At 38.5% G+C, this 18688-nt stretch overlaps 1 protein-coding gene across 2 annotated transcripts in view; it reads left to right on the forward strand.

Moving 5' to 3' along the window:
* galnt18b (UDP-N-acetyl-alpha-D-galactosamine:polypeptide N-acetylgalactosaminyltransferase 18b) overlaps positions 1 to 11729 on the forward strand; it is a 101178-nt gene extending 89449 nt beyond the window's left edge. For both annotated transcript variants that reach the window (XM_085269791.1, XM_085269792.1), the window contains 3 exons: positions 2075 to 2170; positions 4893 to 5057; positions 11117 to 11729. In XM_085269791.1, coding sequence (XP_085125917.1) covers positions 2075 to 2170; positions 4893 to 5057; positions 11117 to 11263 — 408 coding nt within the window. In that variant the 3' untranslated portion in view covers positions 11264 to 11729. The remainder of the gene's footprint in view (positions 1 to 2074; positions 2171 to 4892; positions 5058 to 11116) is intronic.
* The last annotated feature ends 6959 nt before the right edge of the window (positions 11730 to 18688 follow it).

The following is an 18688-nucleotide window of genomic DNA, read 5'->3' on the forward strand; positions in this document are numbered from 1 at the left end:
TCGTGTTCATGAAGCGTAACAGTTCTGATTTACATTTTTATAGAGTAAAAATTAGTTTAAGAGGATTCAGAACATGATTCATGTTTAGATCTTTCGACCCACTCACGTCCATTTTCCTCTGTATTTCCTGTAATTATGCTTTAAACCTCATATTCTGTGAGTTACAGTGAAGATGTATGATTGATGTTGGTATTAGATGGTTTCTGTGGGATGTAAACCTCTCTGGCCTCTTAATTAGTTACATCTTGCTTGTACTGGGTTGGATCACCTTTTGCCTTCAGAACTGCATTAATTATATGTGGCATAGATTCAAAAAGGTGCTGGAAACATTCCTCAGATGTACACTTGGTACTAAGGAGCCTGAATTTTGCCAAGAAATTTCCCACACACTATCAAACCAGCCTGAATCATTGATACGAGGCAGGTTGGATCCATGCTTGCGTGTTGTTCAGAACAAATTCTGACTGATCAAATGCTGACTGATCCAGCACAAATTGAGATTCATCAGACCAGGCAGTGTTTTTCCAACCTTCAATTGTTCAATTTTGGTTATATTCAAGTTATACAATCATGTTTCATGTTTTTAGCTTCCTGTTAACAGGTATAACCAATAAAGTGGCGAGTGTAATTCTTATTTGTCTTTCTGGGTTTTTAGCTCCAAACTTACACAGTTTTGTAGAAGTATTTTCGAAGCAAAAACAAGCACTGCATCAGGAAGTACTAACTGTCTCGGTAATAATTTCCTCCCCTATGGAAGAAGAAATAATGCAGTGCAGAGTTGAACAGAGCTTCCTCGCTCTGTTCGTGGACTGTTTTTGGCTTATTGATCAAACATGTAGTACTCTGACATGTCCATCTGCATCTAAAGGACAATGGTCACTCTTTCGAGGATGCCAATGTTCACATTTTGGAAAGAGAAGCCAGATAGTTTGAAAGAAGAGTGAAAGAAGCCATCTATGTCCACTGTGAACGACCATGTTTGAACAGAGGCGGTGGCTTGCAACACCAACTGTCTGCCATCTACAATCCAGTTTTGAGATCCCTTCCCAGACACCTTAACGCCCACTCACATCCTGGACCATTTGACCTCAGGAAATCACATGATAGGGTGGGGCCAGGTTTCACAATGAGCTCACCCGAAACCTTGGCTGATTGTGACCTACACCCGTTTTCACACCTTGGCTCGTGTGATTAGGTAAAGGATCATTAGGGGATCCTTTTGTCCCTCTCAGGGGGACACTCCCACAGGGTTTAAATCTGGGACTCTCCACCATTTGACCTTAGAACTGAAGAAGCTTCTCAGATGAGAGGTGAAACGTCTTCAAGCAACTTAAAGAAGTCCAGATGCTTTTCTTTCCAAGCTCCTTAGACTCTGACATGTAGTACTTTGGATTACAAAAGCATCATAATCAGTACATACTCCAGCATAATAAATAAAACTGACCATGCATACAAAACAGCACAGAAAATATCATTGTCTTGTAGCAGTGTCCTCCGTACACCATCGATTTTTCACACATTTGGAGTAACAAATTGAAGAACTAACAGGACTTCTCTCAGACAAAGAAAAGACACTTGCTGCAGCAAGCATTATAAAATGGTACCAGGATCAATCGACGGAGTAATAAAGTGACATGTAATTTACCACCTTAAATAATTGCCTTTTTTTGCTCAGTTAGTTAAACTCTTAAGGGTGGTCAAGAATTCTCCCTTTGAGTACAATTGTAATTCTGCAGGACAGCAAAAATCTTTTTTTTCTCGCATGTTTCTTTTCAGTTTTCTTTGTAGCTACTTCAATAAATTAAAGGAGGTGAATAAATCAAGCTGTACTAGAAAAGAGCGCATCGAGTTGTCTTTTAATTATGACAGGCTTGAATGGAAGCTCGGCACTTCGCTGCGTGAACCTTGTAGAAATTAGATACTACTGTTGATGGAAGCACATATTTCTAAAGGATGTAAAGGTAACATAACAAACTTCATTTAGTTTATAGTGTTACCTGCTTGTGCCACATGTAAACACAGTCATAGTACTGACTTTAAAAACTAAATTTTGTTTCTTTGTGCATTTCCCCAGTTGAAAAATTCTCTGAAGACTGATCTGTGTCTGGACCAGGGGCCTGACAATGACAACATGCCCATCCTGTATCTCTGCCACGGGATGACACCACAGGTTAGTGCTCTCCTAAACATCCTCTCTGTCTCCGCTTCACTTCAGCATGGAGCAAATACTAAAACTGAATATAATACCTATATATCTTGGGTTGTCTTACCCAAACTTGTTTTATCTTATCAAGATAACCTTAGCAACAGTCCCGGGTGTTTTTAAATACATATTAAACTTGTCTCTAATCGCAATACACCTCAATTTAGCTGTGAACCTTCCTGAAGGAATTCAGCTCGGAATAAAATTCCACATTATCAACAAAACAAGTTGCAAAGACCATGTTTTTGATTACAATATTTTGTACCTTGATCTTTTTCTCCAGCTTTCTGTTTACACTCTGTCTTTTTGTTTTTAATCAGTTTTTATTTGCTGTTTGTCTGAACTGCTTATTCAGGATATATGTCAGCTCAAATAGGAGGGAGTTTGTGTCTTCAAATGTTAGTACAGCGTGATTATCATTTGCTTTCTCCAGTCTCTCCCAGCATATCGATTCCATTACATCTGAGCAGGTTGTTTTCAAACTGTTTAACCTTGCTGTGATGGTTGTAAACTTGTCTCATAGAGTGTGGTTTGATCTGACATTATCCCTCTCTATTTAAATGAAACTACTGGATGTGCTTCAGACTCCCAGAGAAATCTTCGGTGATATATCTGTAAGCTTTAGGAATGTTAATAATTATTATTTCCTTATTCTGCTTAAACAGCTCTTTTTTCAGGCCTAGATAACTAAAAACTTGTTAATTATAAATCTGTTTTGAGCTATAAATCCAGGCATATCAAACAAAGGATTGGAGTAGCACCAGCATTTCTAATGAGATTAGGGATCTCTGCTGCAAGACAAATCTGGTCTGCTCTATTTTTATGTTTCAGTGTTACATCATCGGGAGGAATTAGTCCCTGGATTGCTTTTATATTGGTACAGATACAATGACTGTTGCAAATGCATGCTCTAGTCGGTCAGAATGAGTCATTTTAAGCGTCAGCTACTTTCTGCAGATGTTGCTTTTATAGGCTTTGTGTCCAAAGTGCTGTGGTAAAAGCAGTACATAAATGTGCTAAAAGAAACCTGCCAAGGTACACATGAAAGAAAGAGTAATACAAAGCTTACACTCCCACAGTAGAACATGTTGTCAGCAAACATACAGCCCTCCAGCTAGCTCGAGCAGTAATAAAACATACCGACTTAAGCACAGCAACAACAGAAGCCACTGCCACAAAGGCCTGGCAGCTTGCACATTTCCAAACGTGAGCAGCACTGATTTTTTTTTTTTTTTTTAATCACTCTTATCAGATTTGTTTAATGCCTGGTGCAAAAGAGGCAGGAAGTAATTTGGGAATTAAGAGACAAATATGATTAGAGTAAAAGTAATACAATCTAACTCTGTGTTTTTAATAAAACTTTAATAAAAGAAAGTATTTTGAGTATCTTTGACTGATAATAGAGGGGATGATGTGGGTAATCTGTACCCCAGATCCACATAGTTCCTGTGTAATTGTCTGCTTCAAGCTCAGTTTAACTCTGGAACTCTGGTGATTTCACTACTCCGTTGATGTTTGCACCTCTTTAACATTTAAATTCTGCTACACAATTAACGTGTTCACCTTTGAGCTTTGTTTTTATCCCTTTGTTTTAAGCTTCCAGTATACATACCCGGATCCTTTACTTTTGTAAGTCTACTAGTAAACAATGTGAAAATACTAGAGTCACAGTTCTGCTCATGTAAAACCACAGCGTTGACAGCACAACGTGTAAAGCTGTACTCGCTCTGCATACAAAGGGGTCTAGTCAGACACTTGATACTGATCCATTGATGTGTAAGTAGCATTTTATTCTTTTTTTATGGCTGGTCAAGGTGGAGGCGTGGAGCTAATTTTAACTGTTTTCTGGACTACACAGTTAGATACTGTGGCAGCCAATGTGGGTGTTGTGCCCCTCCACTGGGTCACTAGATAAATCTGGTGAGTTGATTAGCGGGAGAAGGGAAAAAACAAAGCGACATTAATTTCTTTTTATTGCTTTAGGCGTCCAGCTGCATTTTCTTTTTTGTTAAAGGTCATATAGTTTTATCTTTTTGAAATATCTCTGGTAAAAAAAAATGAGTGCTAACATAACATGTTTTTAGTTTTTTAAAAATGTAATTAATTAATCAAAGAGTTTCGAGTTTACTTATTTACCTTCCACCCCTGCACGATTGAGCACATTCAAATCATCGGTACACAGCATAGCACATTATGTTTGTTCAAGACGTCGTGTTTTTCACTCTGTGCTCTTCACCAAACCAAAGCAAGTTTTGTGTCAGTGAATACATAACTCGTTCCTTTGCTTCATTCTTGCAAATGATTTACAGCTTTGTCAGCTTAATATGAGCAAACATTTGCCCTTGGAAAAAAGCTGTTGGGAAGGTTTCCATCAGAGAAAGCACAATTATTTCTCTCCCCCCCCAATTCCTGAATTAACAATGAGCTTCTTTTGTTGCCTCGCCTCGTCTATCTTTTAGCCTGTGTTCAGTCAGGAAAGCAGTATAAATATGCATCTTTAATGCATGTAAATCAGCCTCACAGATCTCTCTTTCATACTGAAAGAAAACCCAAGAGCAAGCCTCATTTGCTGCATAGTTTAACACCTGTATAGCATATACAGCTGGAGAAGGGCCAACCACGCCAGTCTGAACATGCACAGTAAAGGAGCATGCAGTTTGCTTATAGCTGGGTTTTGTGTTTATTTCAGAATGTTTACTACACCAGTACTCAGCGGCTCCACATCGGGCTCCTCAGTCCCACCATTGATGACGACGACAACAAGTGCCTGGTGGATGTGAATAGCAGACCCCGCCTCATTGAGTGCAGCTATGCTGCAGAAAAGCGTATGAAACTCCACTGGCTCTTCACTCAGGTAAAAAAGAAACCCACAGCACAGATCTTCAGAAAAAGCCTTAAATAGCTCTTCCAAACACTTCCTGGAAAACTCATTATCACATTATTACCATCCATCATTTTAGCACCAAATTTTCACTGAAAGTATAAATTGTGGCTGTTGTTCATTCATTTTGCAACACATAGCAGTGACAATTGTTCTGTGGTAAACACAGATACACGCAGATATTAAAATGTGTATGTGTATGAACATAAGAGGAAAAGAGGTTTCAGTAAATCCCCTCAAACAATAGAAAGTGCCTGAGAAGAAAGTCAAAGAAACTGTACTAAAAAAAAAAAAAAAAACAGGAAAAAAAACCCAGAATCAATGAAGCTTAATCTCACCTTCCTTGTTGGTCAGGCCATCAGACTTTATTCACATCCATGGGATGTTTTTCTCGAGCCTGTGAAAGAAAGTTGTGTTTATAGTTTTGTAAAAATGGTGTCATAGCAGAAAAAGGGCATTCACACACTTAGTTTAGTTTAAGTGTTAATGGTGTCCTGGTTCCAGGGCCGTGCGCTATCTCTGAGTGCTGAATCATTCGTCTATATATGTAAGTTTGGGTTTTCTATATTGTAGTATTTAAAGTTTTGACTCATCCGTTTTGGGGTTTGAATTCTTGTAATGGTTTTATTTTGAAATCCCTGTCTTGGTTTTATTATTGCTGTATTGCTTTTCAGTTTTGGGATATTATTACCTTTTTTCTCAACGTTTTCTTTGTTCAGTGTTATTTTTCTTGTCTAAGTATTTAGTTGGGTCTTTTTGTTATTTCCCATTTTGTTTTCGTAGTTTGTGGTGTTAAAATTGAGGTTTTTTCTTCCTACTGTCACCAAGTAGCTGGCTCACATGGTATGATCTGATTGTTGGGGTTTTCTCTGTATTATTGTAGGGTGTTTACCTTACAACATAAATCACCTTAAGGCGGCTGCCGTTGTGATTTGGCGCTATATAAATAAAACTGAATTGAAAAATAATTAAGGGAGCACTTAAAATCTGACATTCCATTTAAAGTACATAGACCTGTCTTCCCCTTGTCCTTTGTCATGTCATTTTCTAAGTCCAGTGTGTGTTCCTCTTTTGTGTCTGTGCTTGGATTGCTTTTCTCTTTGTGTTTTTTGGATGTGGTTCTCACTATAAAATGCTCGCTTCTCTGTCTCCTGCGTTATGCATCTTGGATCCCCTAAAATCTACAGTCCACACAGTCAACTGTTTGGTTTTAGACTTCAAGCATCAGTTTAAGTATTCAGGAAAATATTATAATCATGTAGGTGGCTAATTTACAATTTAAGTTCTCTTCAGCTAATTTGGACAGAAAGACTCACTGAAAATTAATGACTGTCTCACTCCATTAGTAGCTCAGTGGTATTTCAATAGAACTGGGGGGATTTTGATTTACTTTGTGCTTTCATTTGGCTCCACATATCCTCTGCTTTGCTGTCAGAGTACAATCAGATTCATTTTTATGTATAAAATCCCAAAATAGTGCTTTTAAAGAGGCTTGCTGTAACAAGGACAGCACAGTTTTCACTCCAGTGCCTCTAGACCTGTGTCTGTTTGGTTTGGCATAACAGACACACGCTCAAGATCATATGTCACACATTCCCTTGTTGATCTTAATGTGGCAGTTTTAGTTAACTTTGTATAATTTAGTAAGTGGAATGAGGGCATATCAGCCAGGCTGGAGCATACGTCTCTGAAATGTGCCATCAATTATTGACACAGTTTTAGCTGCACAAGGAGTCAAACTTCAGCAGAAATAGATTGCCTTGATGCAGCTTCTCCAACTCTGAAAGAAGGAGTGCTCTGCAAATAAGAGGGAAAAAACTTTGATTTATCTTAATTCAAATGCTGCACTGTTCTGCACAAAACCTGGTTAGATAAAGATATTTTTAATCTCTTTCTAATGAAATGTGGAAAATTGCCTCACCTCCTTTACTTACTCTAAAAGCCTCTCATTAGCCACAGTGTGATTTCCATTGTCCTCAGTTTGAGAAATAAATGAATTGTTTGCTTTCATGTAGATTACTCACATGGTGGTAGATTAAAAACAAAACTTAAATCGTAGAGTTTGGTTTGGTTGTATAATTTGTGGGCGATGCATTTTTTTTAAATCACTGTTACAATTCAAGTATCAGCCGCCCTGTCTATGATATGTATCCACACATTTTAAGAAGGCGTACCAAGATTTCATGTAGACAAGTTGGCTGATTAAAACCCCGAGTCTCTACTTTTATCACCCAGTGTTACAGATTTACAGTGATTCTGGCTTTTATAATGGCCAAGTTCCAGCTCTGTGAATCATCGCCCAGGTCTTTGGTTTGTTCAGCAATTCCAATAAGTCTTGCATTGTGTTTATTGACACCTGTTTTCCCAGTTTGCAAATCAATGGGATAATTGTTTTGCAGGCATGAATAAGAATAAATATGTCATCCCTCCATGCAAGAGCCAGAACAATAGCTGCATCCCCAGATTAAGTTACAATTGCATTTATATAATTATCCAAAAAAGACATTTATAAAGGTATGAACATACCCTAAGTTTTATCATTATTTTATCTTATTTTTTAACACACTGTAAATCTGGAGTTTACATGTTTTAACTGGTAATTTTTGGACCAAAGACATGCATGTTAGGTTAATTCAGTGGTTCCCAAACTTTTTTTGCTAGGCCCCCTTTGTTTTACAACAAAATCTTTTTGTTTTTTATTCATACCACTTTTTTTAGCCTTAGCTAGTTTGATAAAAACTAAAACTCCAGCTGGAGATAATGGGCTTATGAAGGTCATTATCAACTTTCTCTGTTAAACCCAGTTTAGTGCTTCAAGCTCTGAGTTTCACATGTCATTTGATGTTTCCATCCATCCATTCGCTTCCGCTTATCCTTTTCAGGGTCGCGGGGGGCGCTGGAGCCTATCCCAGCTTTCATAGGGCGAGAGGCAGGGTACACCCTGGACAGGTCGCCAGTCTGTCGCAGGGCCAACACACAGGGACAAACAACCATTCGCACTCACATTCATTCGAACATTCACACCAATTTGGATTATCCAATTAACCTATCCTCACAAGCTGCATGTCTTTGGACGGTGGGAGGAAGCCGGAGTACCCGGAGGGAACCCACGCAAACACGGGGAGAACATGCAAACTCCACACAGAAAGACCCTGGCCTGGTGTTGGAATTGAACTCAGGACCTTCTTGCTGTGCAGCAACAGTGCTAACCACCGTGCCACCGTGCTGGCATTTGATGTTTCATCAGCAAAAAAAATGATAAAAAAGATGCTGATGATAAAGTGGTCATTAAAAAAATAGTAAAATGCAATACTTACAAATAGGATAATGCTGCAGAAAATCATTGATCTTGTTAATATTACACAGAGCAGTATAATAAGCATTTTATTTCAAGTTTTATTATTTTATCACTCGCTGAGCACTGAGTGTGCTCTCAGTACTGCACATTAGAGCTCTGAAACTCTAATCTGGACACATTTGAAGAGGAAAGAGACACAAGGAAGACATTGTGGACATATTGGCAGATCATTCTAATCTTTTTTTGTGTGTTCTCTGTTAAGAGACTTAAAACCAGATTAGAATGAAATATAACATCACTTATGATATCTGCATCACCACTCCCACGACATTGATATGCACATTTTGCGCTTCATTCAGTGGTTTTAGTAGCCGTAGTGTTGGGAGGATAGTAGAATGCTCCCAAACAGGTTATGTGTTCAGCATTAGTTACCATGGTGATTCAGCCAGGTAAAAAGAGAGACATTTTTTGTGGCATAGCTTCCTAAGCAACCTCGCTTCATAATACACCCCTCAGCTCTTCTGCATAATTTATGGTGTCCATTTGTAAAAGGATTTCCATATAGTTAGCTAAGAGAGAGGTATTTTCCTGCACATTCCTGAATGTGGATGATGCTGTCTATTGTTGAATTCTGATTGGTTGACAAGTGGGTCGGAATAGGAAAGAGAGTGAAGCATGACTAAAAAAAAATATATCAAAAATCAAAAAATACAGCATGACAAATGCAGACAGTGGTAGTCACTGTGCAAACCTTTCAGTGCTTTTTATATTTTATTTCACTTCAGCTTCTTATATGTTCTAACTTCGCTCTTCTCTAAGGCTGCCTGATGGACCAGAAACAGCAAAAGCAAGAATAGGCGACAGACCAATTGTGTCACATACTTTGTGCATGATTGACAACATCTCTGCAAGTAGACGGGCCGTCCACAGACTGCCTGTGGACTGGAAGCATGTTGTACTTCAGCCTTACAGATGTACAACCTGACACAGGAGGACGGGCTTTAATCCCAGCTTTCATTTCAAAAATCAGAGAACATTTATAAACAAACCTCAAATAGTGTGATGTTCAGAATGACACAAACGTAACCTGAAAAAATAAAAATAAATGAAAAGGGAAAAGTGTTTTGGGGGGTTATATTGCTACTGCACACCCCCTCAATGCAGTCAGCCCACGGGAAATACCAAATTATTTGTTGCAATATTCTTCTACATCGTATCACAGCTACAGCTGTCGCTATATCTGCTTATGGAGAAGACATGTGTGCCCCTCTGGTACCCTTCACCTCATGCAATAGCTGTGCCTCGTGTTTAATGCCCCCCTCCCCCTCCTGTGGAAAAAATCCTCCTCTTCTTGGTTAGGGAAACCTGACAGTTTGAAGGTGTCTGCTCTAAATAGAGCAGCCATTGTTCTCTATATTTGAAGTCTAAGCTTATTAGACATTAACTGTTATGTAAGCAGTGAGAATTTAGGATACTGTGGGTAAGTTAGTGCAATGGCTGGTTACACTAAAACAAAGCCACCTTATTAAATAATAGCAATAATCATATCTCGGTGTAGGTCCTGTTTACTGGGGTTCGAGCACCCTGATGATGAGCATAGGGCTGAAACTGTGGAAGTAATAGAGCTCATTTTCCATTTTTTGCTTCTGTAGTCAGATTTCATTATGAGATTTGACCTTGCAAATCATATCTTAACAGTATCTTAAATGAATAGCAGGCTGTTGTCATATAAAATATTCTGTTTCTATATCAGGAATGGGGATCTGTGCCTATACAGCTCCAATCCTTTAGGTTATTTCCTTCATTGTGCCACACAGTGCCCCATCGGGTGGTGCATGTCTTAATGGTCTTTAAATGTCCACTTCCAGAGTTACTGCAAATCTGCTATCTGTAAAAATGTCTCTTGGACTTCACACATGGGCCAAAACTCGTGAAGACATTGAAAGAATAATTTAGCACCAGGTCTGTACAGGCTGTCCAATCCTTGGGTCTTTTTCCTCCCACATCCCTTTGCATTCCTCTCATAGCACTGAAAAGAGCTCTCCCCACACAGCCCTCTCCACACTGTATTGACGGTTGAAGGCCTCCTCTTCAGTCACTTGCCCTTTGTCAGACACTGTAATGAGAAAATCCTGCCTCATTTCATGAAGACATGCTTCAATATTTTTACTGAGCTGATGGTCTCATTCTGTTCAGACTCTGGCAGCAGATGTCATATTAAAGTTTATAAATTGCTGGACCTTAGTTTTTGCTCTTCCTCCATATGTCCCATCCTCCAATAAATCAAAGACTTGTCTATTAAATGAAGGTGTTTTTTTAAACAATATTGTAATAGCTCTGAAACCTAATATGAGGTGTTTGTGTCCTTCATGCCCTGGTTTCAATTTCTCTTCCTGTTTGTCTGGGATGTCTGTTGTTGTGTTTGTGTCTCGTTTTCCTCTTTTGAGTCAAGCCTTTTTTATCCAGAGCCTTGCTAGGAAAAAAGCTAATGACAAAGCTGGTAATCACGTTGCTGTTTTTGCCCTTAACCATGCTGATGCTATCTGGTGGCCCAGTGAGGATGGTGTGAATCAGCCAAAAAAAAAACCCCCAGCTTAGGGCTCCTCAGTAGCTTACATCTATAACCATTCACAGCAGTGTGGGTTTAAAAAGAGGCAGGTTATATTGTGCACACATTTTTTTGTCTCTTCTGGATTCTGGCACAATTTTAACCAGCCTGCTTTTATCTTTTCAGGGAGGATCCATTCAAAACAGGAAATCAAAGAGATGCCTAGAGCTTGTAGCAAGCAGTGACAATGAGTTTGGCTACCAACTGGCTCTGCAGAAATGCACTGGACAGAAATGGTTCATCACAAATGTGCTGTTTAGCAGCTCCCTATGACTGACTGCCGAAGGAAACACTGGAGTCAATAGCAACTGGACTGAATGAAGTCGTCTCTTTTGTGTGCATTTGTGTATGCAAGTGTGAGTCTCTGTGTGTGAAAGTCTGGGAAGCGGGAGCACTCATTTTGAGAGCCACGATGTCTTCTAAAGAGCCGGTCGACATCACATCATAAATGTTAAACATTTTATTTTGCCTAAAGGAACAGCCATAGTTGGCAGATATTTTTCAGATCTGGCAATGTAGTATATTTAGTATATTTTGTGGTAAATACAGTACAGTCAGATTTTCGTTGACTTCAAATATGTAATGGGTACTTGTTAATATTTGCTACTGTGTAGCAAGCTTTCAGAATCTGTCCCTGCTGTAATTATTTTTTATTTTAGTGTCTCGGGTTTGTAGGTTTATTATGCGATTGAGCTGTACAGTTGTGGAAAATATTGGAATAAATCTGAAATTGATATTTTCTAAATGTAAATATTTTTGAATATTTGTAATATATAACGTTGAAATAACGCCTAATAATTATAGAGTGCAGTGCCTTTTTTTTCGAGGTCAGTATTTGAAATAACAGGTCAATCTAGCAGTAATTATCAGCTGAAAGGATTCAAGCTGGGATAGGCTCCAGCGCCCCCGCGACCCTGAAAAGGATAAGCGGAAGAGAATGGATGGATGGATGGATGGATGGATGGATGGAGGATTCAAGCTTACAATCAAATCAACAAACACATTTCACACAGGGCCTTGGGTGACTCCAGAGGGTAGGGTGGGGTGTGCCCCCCGAGGCCCTGGGACGTGCCCACACACACTCACACTACAAGAAGACTGTTGATTTATGTATCTGTATATTTTTTGATTTATGTGTTCCAGTAGCTGTGTGTTTGGCTTTTCTTACAGCAACAGCAGTTGGCGATACACTGTGCACTTCTATTTGTGCTTTATCATTTTATTATATGTCCCCCATCCCCCCCTCTGCTTCTTTTTTTTCCTGCCTGTCCTGCCTTAGACATCGACATACAACATATAGTGTAATAAGTGAAATAACACAAATAGAAATGATTAAATAAGGAGATAAAAGATTCACATGAACAACAGGAGCCTGTAGAGATTTTATATAGCTGTTATTGCTGAAGCAAAGTGTGTTTGGAACCAAAATGCATTTAGATCACAATTCTGATTGCAAAAGCTGGCAGACAGGACAGGATTTTAAAAATCAAAAAAGACTGTATACACACTGTGCTACAAAGCTCAACACACCCAGGATAACTTTCCATTATTGGCTTCAATTGCTCTAACTTGTCAGTCAGGCTAAGCAGTTACACAAAGGCGGTTGTCAGCTTGATAATTTAACCCAGAGTTTTTCAATCTAGCTACAAGTGCACTCACGTGGAAGGGGTTAGCGTTGGCATCATCTGACTTATTACAAAAACGGTCCACAGGCAGAGGTGTGATTGATCCTAAACAGGAAGATAAAACTATGATATTAGAAAAACATCAAGAAGTTAGACACTTTTGTTACACTGCTAGTACTGTGTCATGAGGAAAAGCACTTTACAGTCATTTACCGTTAAAAGTGCTGCATAAATGTGCGCAATCCAAACAATTTTGATGTTAAGACTGGAAGAGACCTACTTAATTAATAACATTGTTTCTTTGAATCCAGGAGGAAAGTTGGGCAAAATGCTAATTGTAGAAGTTAAGAGTACCAGTACTTTGTCATTAAATCACAGGAAAATCTGATGGAGTTATTCATTAAACTGATATTTTGATGAGCATAAGATGTTATGCCCATCTAAATATCAGTTGTAGTTTAAAAATAAAAAAAATATTTTTTTCAGCAAACAGGAAACGAAATCAAAGAGTTGTGTTTATCTTCTCTAAACATCGTACTGCTGCTCATCAGGGAAATACAAAGACTTTAGATGATATTAAAACACTTTAGACCTTTGTTTTATCTGTGCACAGAAGTCTGGGGGACTTCCAGGAATGGTAACAGGATTTTTTTGAGCTCTAATTGTTCAGCAAGTGGTAATTTTCTATCTCTTAATCTAGGAACACGATCTGCTTTGGAGCAGGTTAGGCCTGCAACATAAGTTACCATGGTGACAATAAGGAAAACCCAGGGTTAACCCTGAAGTTGCCTGGGTAAGACCAAATCCTCTTTCATAATGCAGACCCCTGTTAGATTTAGAAATCACAAATACAGAAATACTGGAAGTGGCACAGATAACAGAGATAACTGTTGGGAGTTCAAACACTCTCAAAACCATCTGTCAGACAGAGGAACACAAGGCAAGACAGACAATGTTTAACTAGACGTTTTTGTATAAATTTCCTCAGAGTGGCATCACAAAAACTGAAAAATCTCTCTTCAGATTGAATTGTATATACAAATGCTGCAAAATTTCACAGTTGCCACTTTTTAAACATGCAAATGGGCTCCACTCCATTTCAGTAATTCCAGCTTTAGGCTGTTGGTTGGAAAAAGTAAGCACTGTGATGGTGTCACTTTGAACTCTGAGACCATTTTCTGAATTTTTTGCAAATCACTTTCTTTCAGGAAATGGTTTGCTAATGGTTTTGTTTAGGTTTCAGACACCTGCTGAAAACATGTTGGGGCTTTCACTTGGGGATGGAAGAATTGCAGTTTAGTTGTTTAAAAATGTGTTTTTGCTACCTGTCAACAACAAGGAAGATTAAACATTAAAGAAGCCACTCGGCAAACTGACCCACTTAGATGTAGCACAAACTTTTTGAACTATAGAGCATCATCAATTGCCTGACAGCAAACCTACCAAAACACAAAACCGTGGTCCTCCGACTGGTCCAATCAATCAATCCAAACACTTGGAGTTGCTGTGACACACTGATTTACTTGTAATTTGGGGTAATGCTGGCATAAATCTTCCGAAATCTATACTTTAAAATATTTGCTGTGTGTGTTATGTGTATATGTGATATATTTGCAAATAGCCTCACTCTAATGTCTCTACATAAGAAGACAAGTTTACCTGGAGGTTAATATGAGACAATGGTGACAATGTAAGAGAGAAAGCTGCACTGCTAAGGAAAAAAATTAAATAACAGCGTCCGAGCTTTCTAAAGAAGGACCAGTTAAAAAGAACAACAACAAGATGCTGAGGCTGAAATTTTGCTCTATGTTGAGATTTGACCTTCAAAGAGACCTTTTATTTAACTCTAACTAAGACACACACATAGAACATTTAAAAGGTACAGAGCTACGGCAGTGATCTTGTCAGTTTGTACTGATAAATGCTGGGGCAGAAGCGGAGAAATGGGGCAGCTATCTAGTCTAACTGTAGGCACCTGGGGACGAGGCGAGTGGCACAGACTGCTTCCAACATGCCAGTCCTCGTTACTATTCACATTCAAGCAGAGCTCAGCAAACCATGGCATTAAATATACATGGAAACCCACTTTCATCAAAAGGACTTCCCCACTAACACGTCCTATATGCACCCAATGCACACCCAATATGCAATAAGAGAGCCTCGGCACGCTTGAATTTTTGAATGAAAGAACTCTAAAACAGTGTTCCCATGCACATTGCTTTTATCTTCTTTTAGCAGAGCTCTTGTCTTGATTGCCCGCTGATGCACTCTGTAAACCTTCCTTTCACCTTTAAGCTGGGCATGTCTGTTAATAGGGGTTCTTTGTTTGGATATTTGCTAAAATTCATTGTATTTAATGCATATTTCACCCTTGTTGATTTAGCACATAATCGTGTGCCTCAAAATAACTCAATAAAGGGTTTACAAAGTACACAGCAGAGAATTAAATTCCTGTAAATGTGGAGATGTAGCTACATCTAAATGTATCCCACAGAGATGGAGCTGTGGAGCTGCTCTTGTCTGAGAATCAATGAGTCACATTCAGTTTCTCAGAAAAGCGCTGGCCTGGTTTTGATGAAGCCACAGTGATAATATGCCTGTCTTCCCTTTGAGATATAGCATTTGCAAAATTACACTTCTCGTGCTATGGGGATTAAAAACTGACTTTTAACACGAGCAAAAATTGACTTTTAACTTTTTTTTTCTGGCGTTCCGCATAGTGAGAAAAGTTTTCTTCAATTTAAACTTAGCAGCTCTGATTTTATCTTGTACAAGTATATATCAGATATTTTTAATAACTAACATGAACCACAGGGCACTGAAGGAAATGTGTTTACAGTTGAGTAAATGAAGTGGCTCTCTAGGTGAAAATGTGTCCAGCAAAAACATTTGAGTTCCTGACTCCCCACCGTTTTTCTCCCTGCTTTACTGATTAAATTGATTTTTCTTTCTTTTTTCCCCACACAGTTCAAACTTAAAGTCCGACATAATGCTGCTGAAACCTTTGTTTATGTTGTGGGACATTTCTTGTAGAGATTAATGAATAATGATTTCACTCTTTGTTTAAGAAGAAAATAACAATTTTGTGTATTTTTAAGTAATTTTCTATGTGTTATAAAAGGGAGGACAGAAAAAATAACTGCAAATATGAAGCTGAGCATCATTAACAAAAATTACTAAATTCAACAAATGTTATAATAAAGTCTAGAAAAAAAACACTAGCATAAAATAGCATGAGGGACAAAGGCAAGAAGCACAGACGTGGAACACAGGTAATGGTTACAGATGAGCTGACAAAGACCTAAGAAAGCACATGAGCTAATTAAGGCAGGAGGGCAAGGTAACAAGGAACAGGTGAAACTAATCGGGACCGATCAGGCAATCACAAAGGCAGCTCAGGGAAGGAAACCAATTTAAAAACAAACAAAAATGTAAAAAGCCATAGAGAAAGGGAAAGAAATGTTTCCACATTAGCAGAAAAAAGCGCTGTAACTATAACCCTGTAAACCTTACCCAATCTCAGCATGGTGACAGCTGCTAATGGTTAACCACAAAACCCTAGTAAAACCCTATGTTATAACTTAACGCTGTAACCTGACATTTACCTCACTGGAAATGACCTGCACGTCACATAAACGCAGTTCACAGTAACTGTTCCGGCAGTTCCTTATATGCTGCCATTAATCGACTGTAAGTGAATGGACCACCACCAACTAGTGTTTTCACAGCAAAATTGCAGATCAGTGGTCATGCAGAGACTTGTTTGATACTTCATGTTCATTGTTCTTCTGTAAATTATGGACGCTTTTAGTGTTCAGAATGAAGATAAACAAAAGCTTGTTTTGGGATTTGCAAACCTTGTCATTGACAGGTCAATACTATATGAACATGCAATGCACTTTACAAAACAGGACTTTGGATTATGGATTGTGCAACAGTTGCTAGTAATCTTTCACATACAATCTTTCAGTAAAACAGAACAATTATGTGTACTTCAAACAAATTAAGCTCTGATTATATTTTTCATTTTGACATGTAATGAGCAAAAACTGCTGCTGAATATAAGCTGCATCAGATCCTCTGCAAGTATGTGATAAGTTCCTGGTAATTTACACGTATTTGAAGTGTAATTTATTTCTTGAGTCATCTTATTTCTTGCATGTCTTTCCTCAATTTAGTTCAGTCTATGATTTTTTTAACACAACAGTTGATCTTTTGAGGAAAAGAAAAATATCTATTTGCACACTTGTTACTCAGAGTCAGAAGTTGGTTACTGCTTTCATGTCATAGAACTTATTGTAGCATGAAGACTGGACGCAGAGGGGAACAGAAAACTCCAGATCATTTCAAAGGTAACAAAATCCATCCATCCCATTTTACAAGGGTTTGTGGGTCAAATCATTTCTGAGCTTTCTGAGCTGAGAGCTTGAGCCAGAGTGTCACTGGTCAATGACACGAAACACTGAAAATCACAGTGTCAAAATTAATTTGGGTCACTATTGCAGTTAAGTGCTCAGAAAGGTTCAGTGCTTAGAAAACCACACCAGGCACAGGTTTTTTGCCCCAGTGTTAATTTTATTTCATTTTTTTGTGTGTTTATTATTGTTATGCTTTTGTTATTACCCATATCTAAAATATTGTAATACGGAAAAATCATTATCTCTTCCATAGCTTCTTTAAAGTAAACTATGACTATGTCTAGTTTTGCTTTTTGTTATTATGTCCTTTACTTATCTGGATTTTAGTCTCTGTAAGGCCTAAAATTCCTCTTTTCCAGAGTGACCTAGTCAATATGACAGCATATTTCCAATAGATAAAAGATAGAACACAAATCACAAACTAAGGTAATATTTACATCTGTGTGTTTAAGGTCAAATCTCAACTTTAACCTCAGTCCCAACCACCATATTTTAAGTGGAGTAAGAAACAGATTTTAAAAAAGTAAAAATGTGTAGAAACAACCAATTCAGTAACAACTGGTACAGTATGAGTGCTGTACTGACTGTGAGTGATTTTAGCCAATGATTTCTAGGATGCACAGCACTAAACTGTAGAGATATGCAGATTGTATGAACTTGTTCTAACTCAACAAAAAAGCAAATAGGCGCATTTCCCAAAATGCCAAACCATTTCTTAAAATAAAATCTGAGCGCGCCTCCTCTTTTCTCTTTTCCCTCGATATCTCAGTCTCTTTCTACGTCTAACATTCATCTTTTTGCTTCTTATGGGAGCACGCTCTGAGAGACAACCTATCACATCTTGTCATTATTTTCTGCCCTCGACACAGAAGCATGAAACATTGAGGAATATATTCCTGGCACAAGTCAAGATGTGATCAGGGGATTCAACTGAGTTTAGAATACCATATGGCAAAAGGAAGCAGCTTGTCAGAAGTGAGACTATCTGAGCACCCCCTAGGATTGAGACAGAAAGTTTTCTCTGTTGTCTCTCCTGTAGGTGAGCCACAGGTAGCTGAGGGGAAGCTGTCAGTACTGCAGGGTGTGTGGGACATCACACACAGAGAGAGAAGCAGAAACAGGGAAAAGCTAAAGCAGGCACTTTTGCGTTAAAAATAAACATAAACCCTGCCAAAGATGAAACGAATCTTCCCCTGCAATGTACAGCAAGCCAGAAATGTAATGGAGAATGTTTAAGCAGAAAAACAGATTCGCCAGAACAATGCACGTGGGCGTGAAATTTGTGTTCACCAAGCAGCCAAAATGTTTCACATGTGGATAAATGTCACTGTTAATTGTTTTCTGTGAGAATGAATCCGTGTTGTAACTGCGTTTCCATGGCTACAACTCCTAAGCTGCATATTCTCAGATATCCCCCAGGAACCAGACCATAGGTGAGCGTATTAACTGAAGAGACCTGACAGGATGTAATTGCATTCAGATACATATGCACCTTTAATCTTTGCCCTTTTAATCCTGCACTGGAATGACCTATGCAAATTAACGAATCTGTTTGTTTTTGTGCATATCTTTGTGCGCTGCATGGAAAGTAAAACAGCATAACGGTGGGTGAAAGATTTGCCGCAGCAGACTTGAAGTTCCCCGCTTGGATAAAA

This window comes from Mchenga conophoros, linkage group LG1 (assembly GCF_057382185.1).
Source record: "Mchenga conophoros isolate Kocher_MC1m ecotype Shallow Benthic linkage group LG1, M_conophoros_male_GT1.1, whole genome shotgun sequence".
NCBI classification, from domain to species: domain Eukaryota; kingdom Metazoa; phylum Chordata; class Actinopteri; order Cichliformes; family Cichlidae; genus Mchenga; species Mchenga conophoros.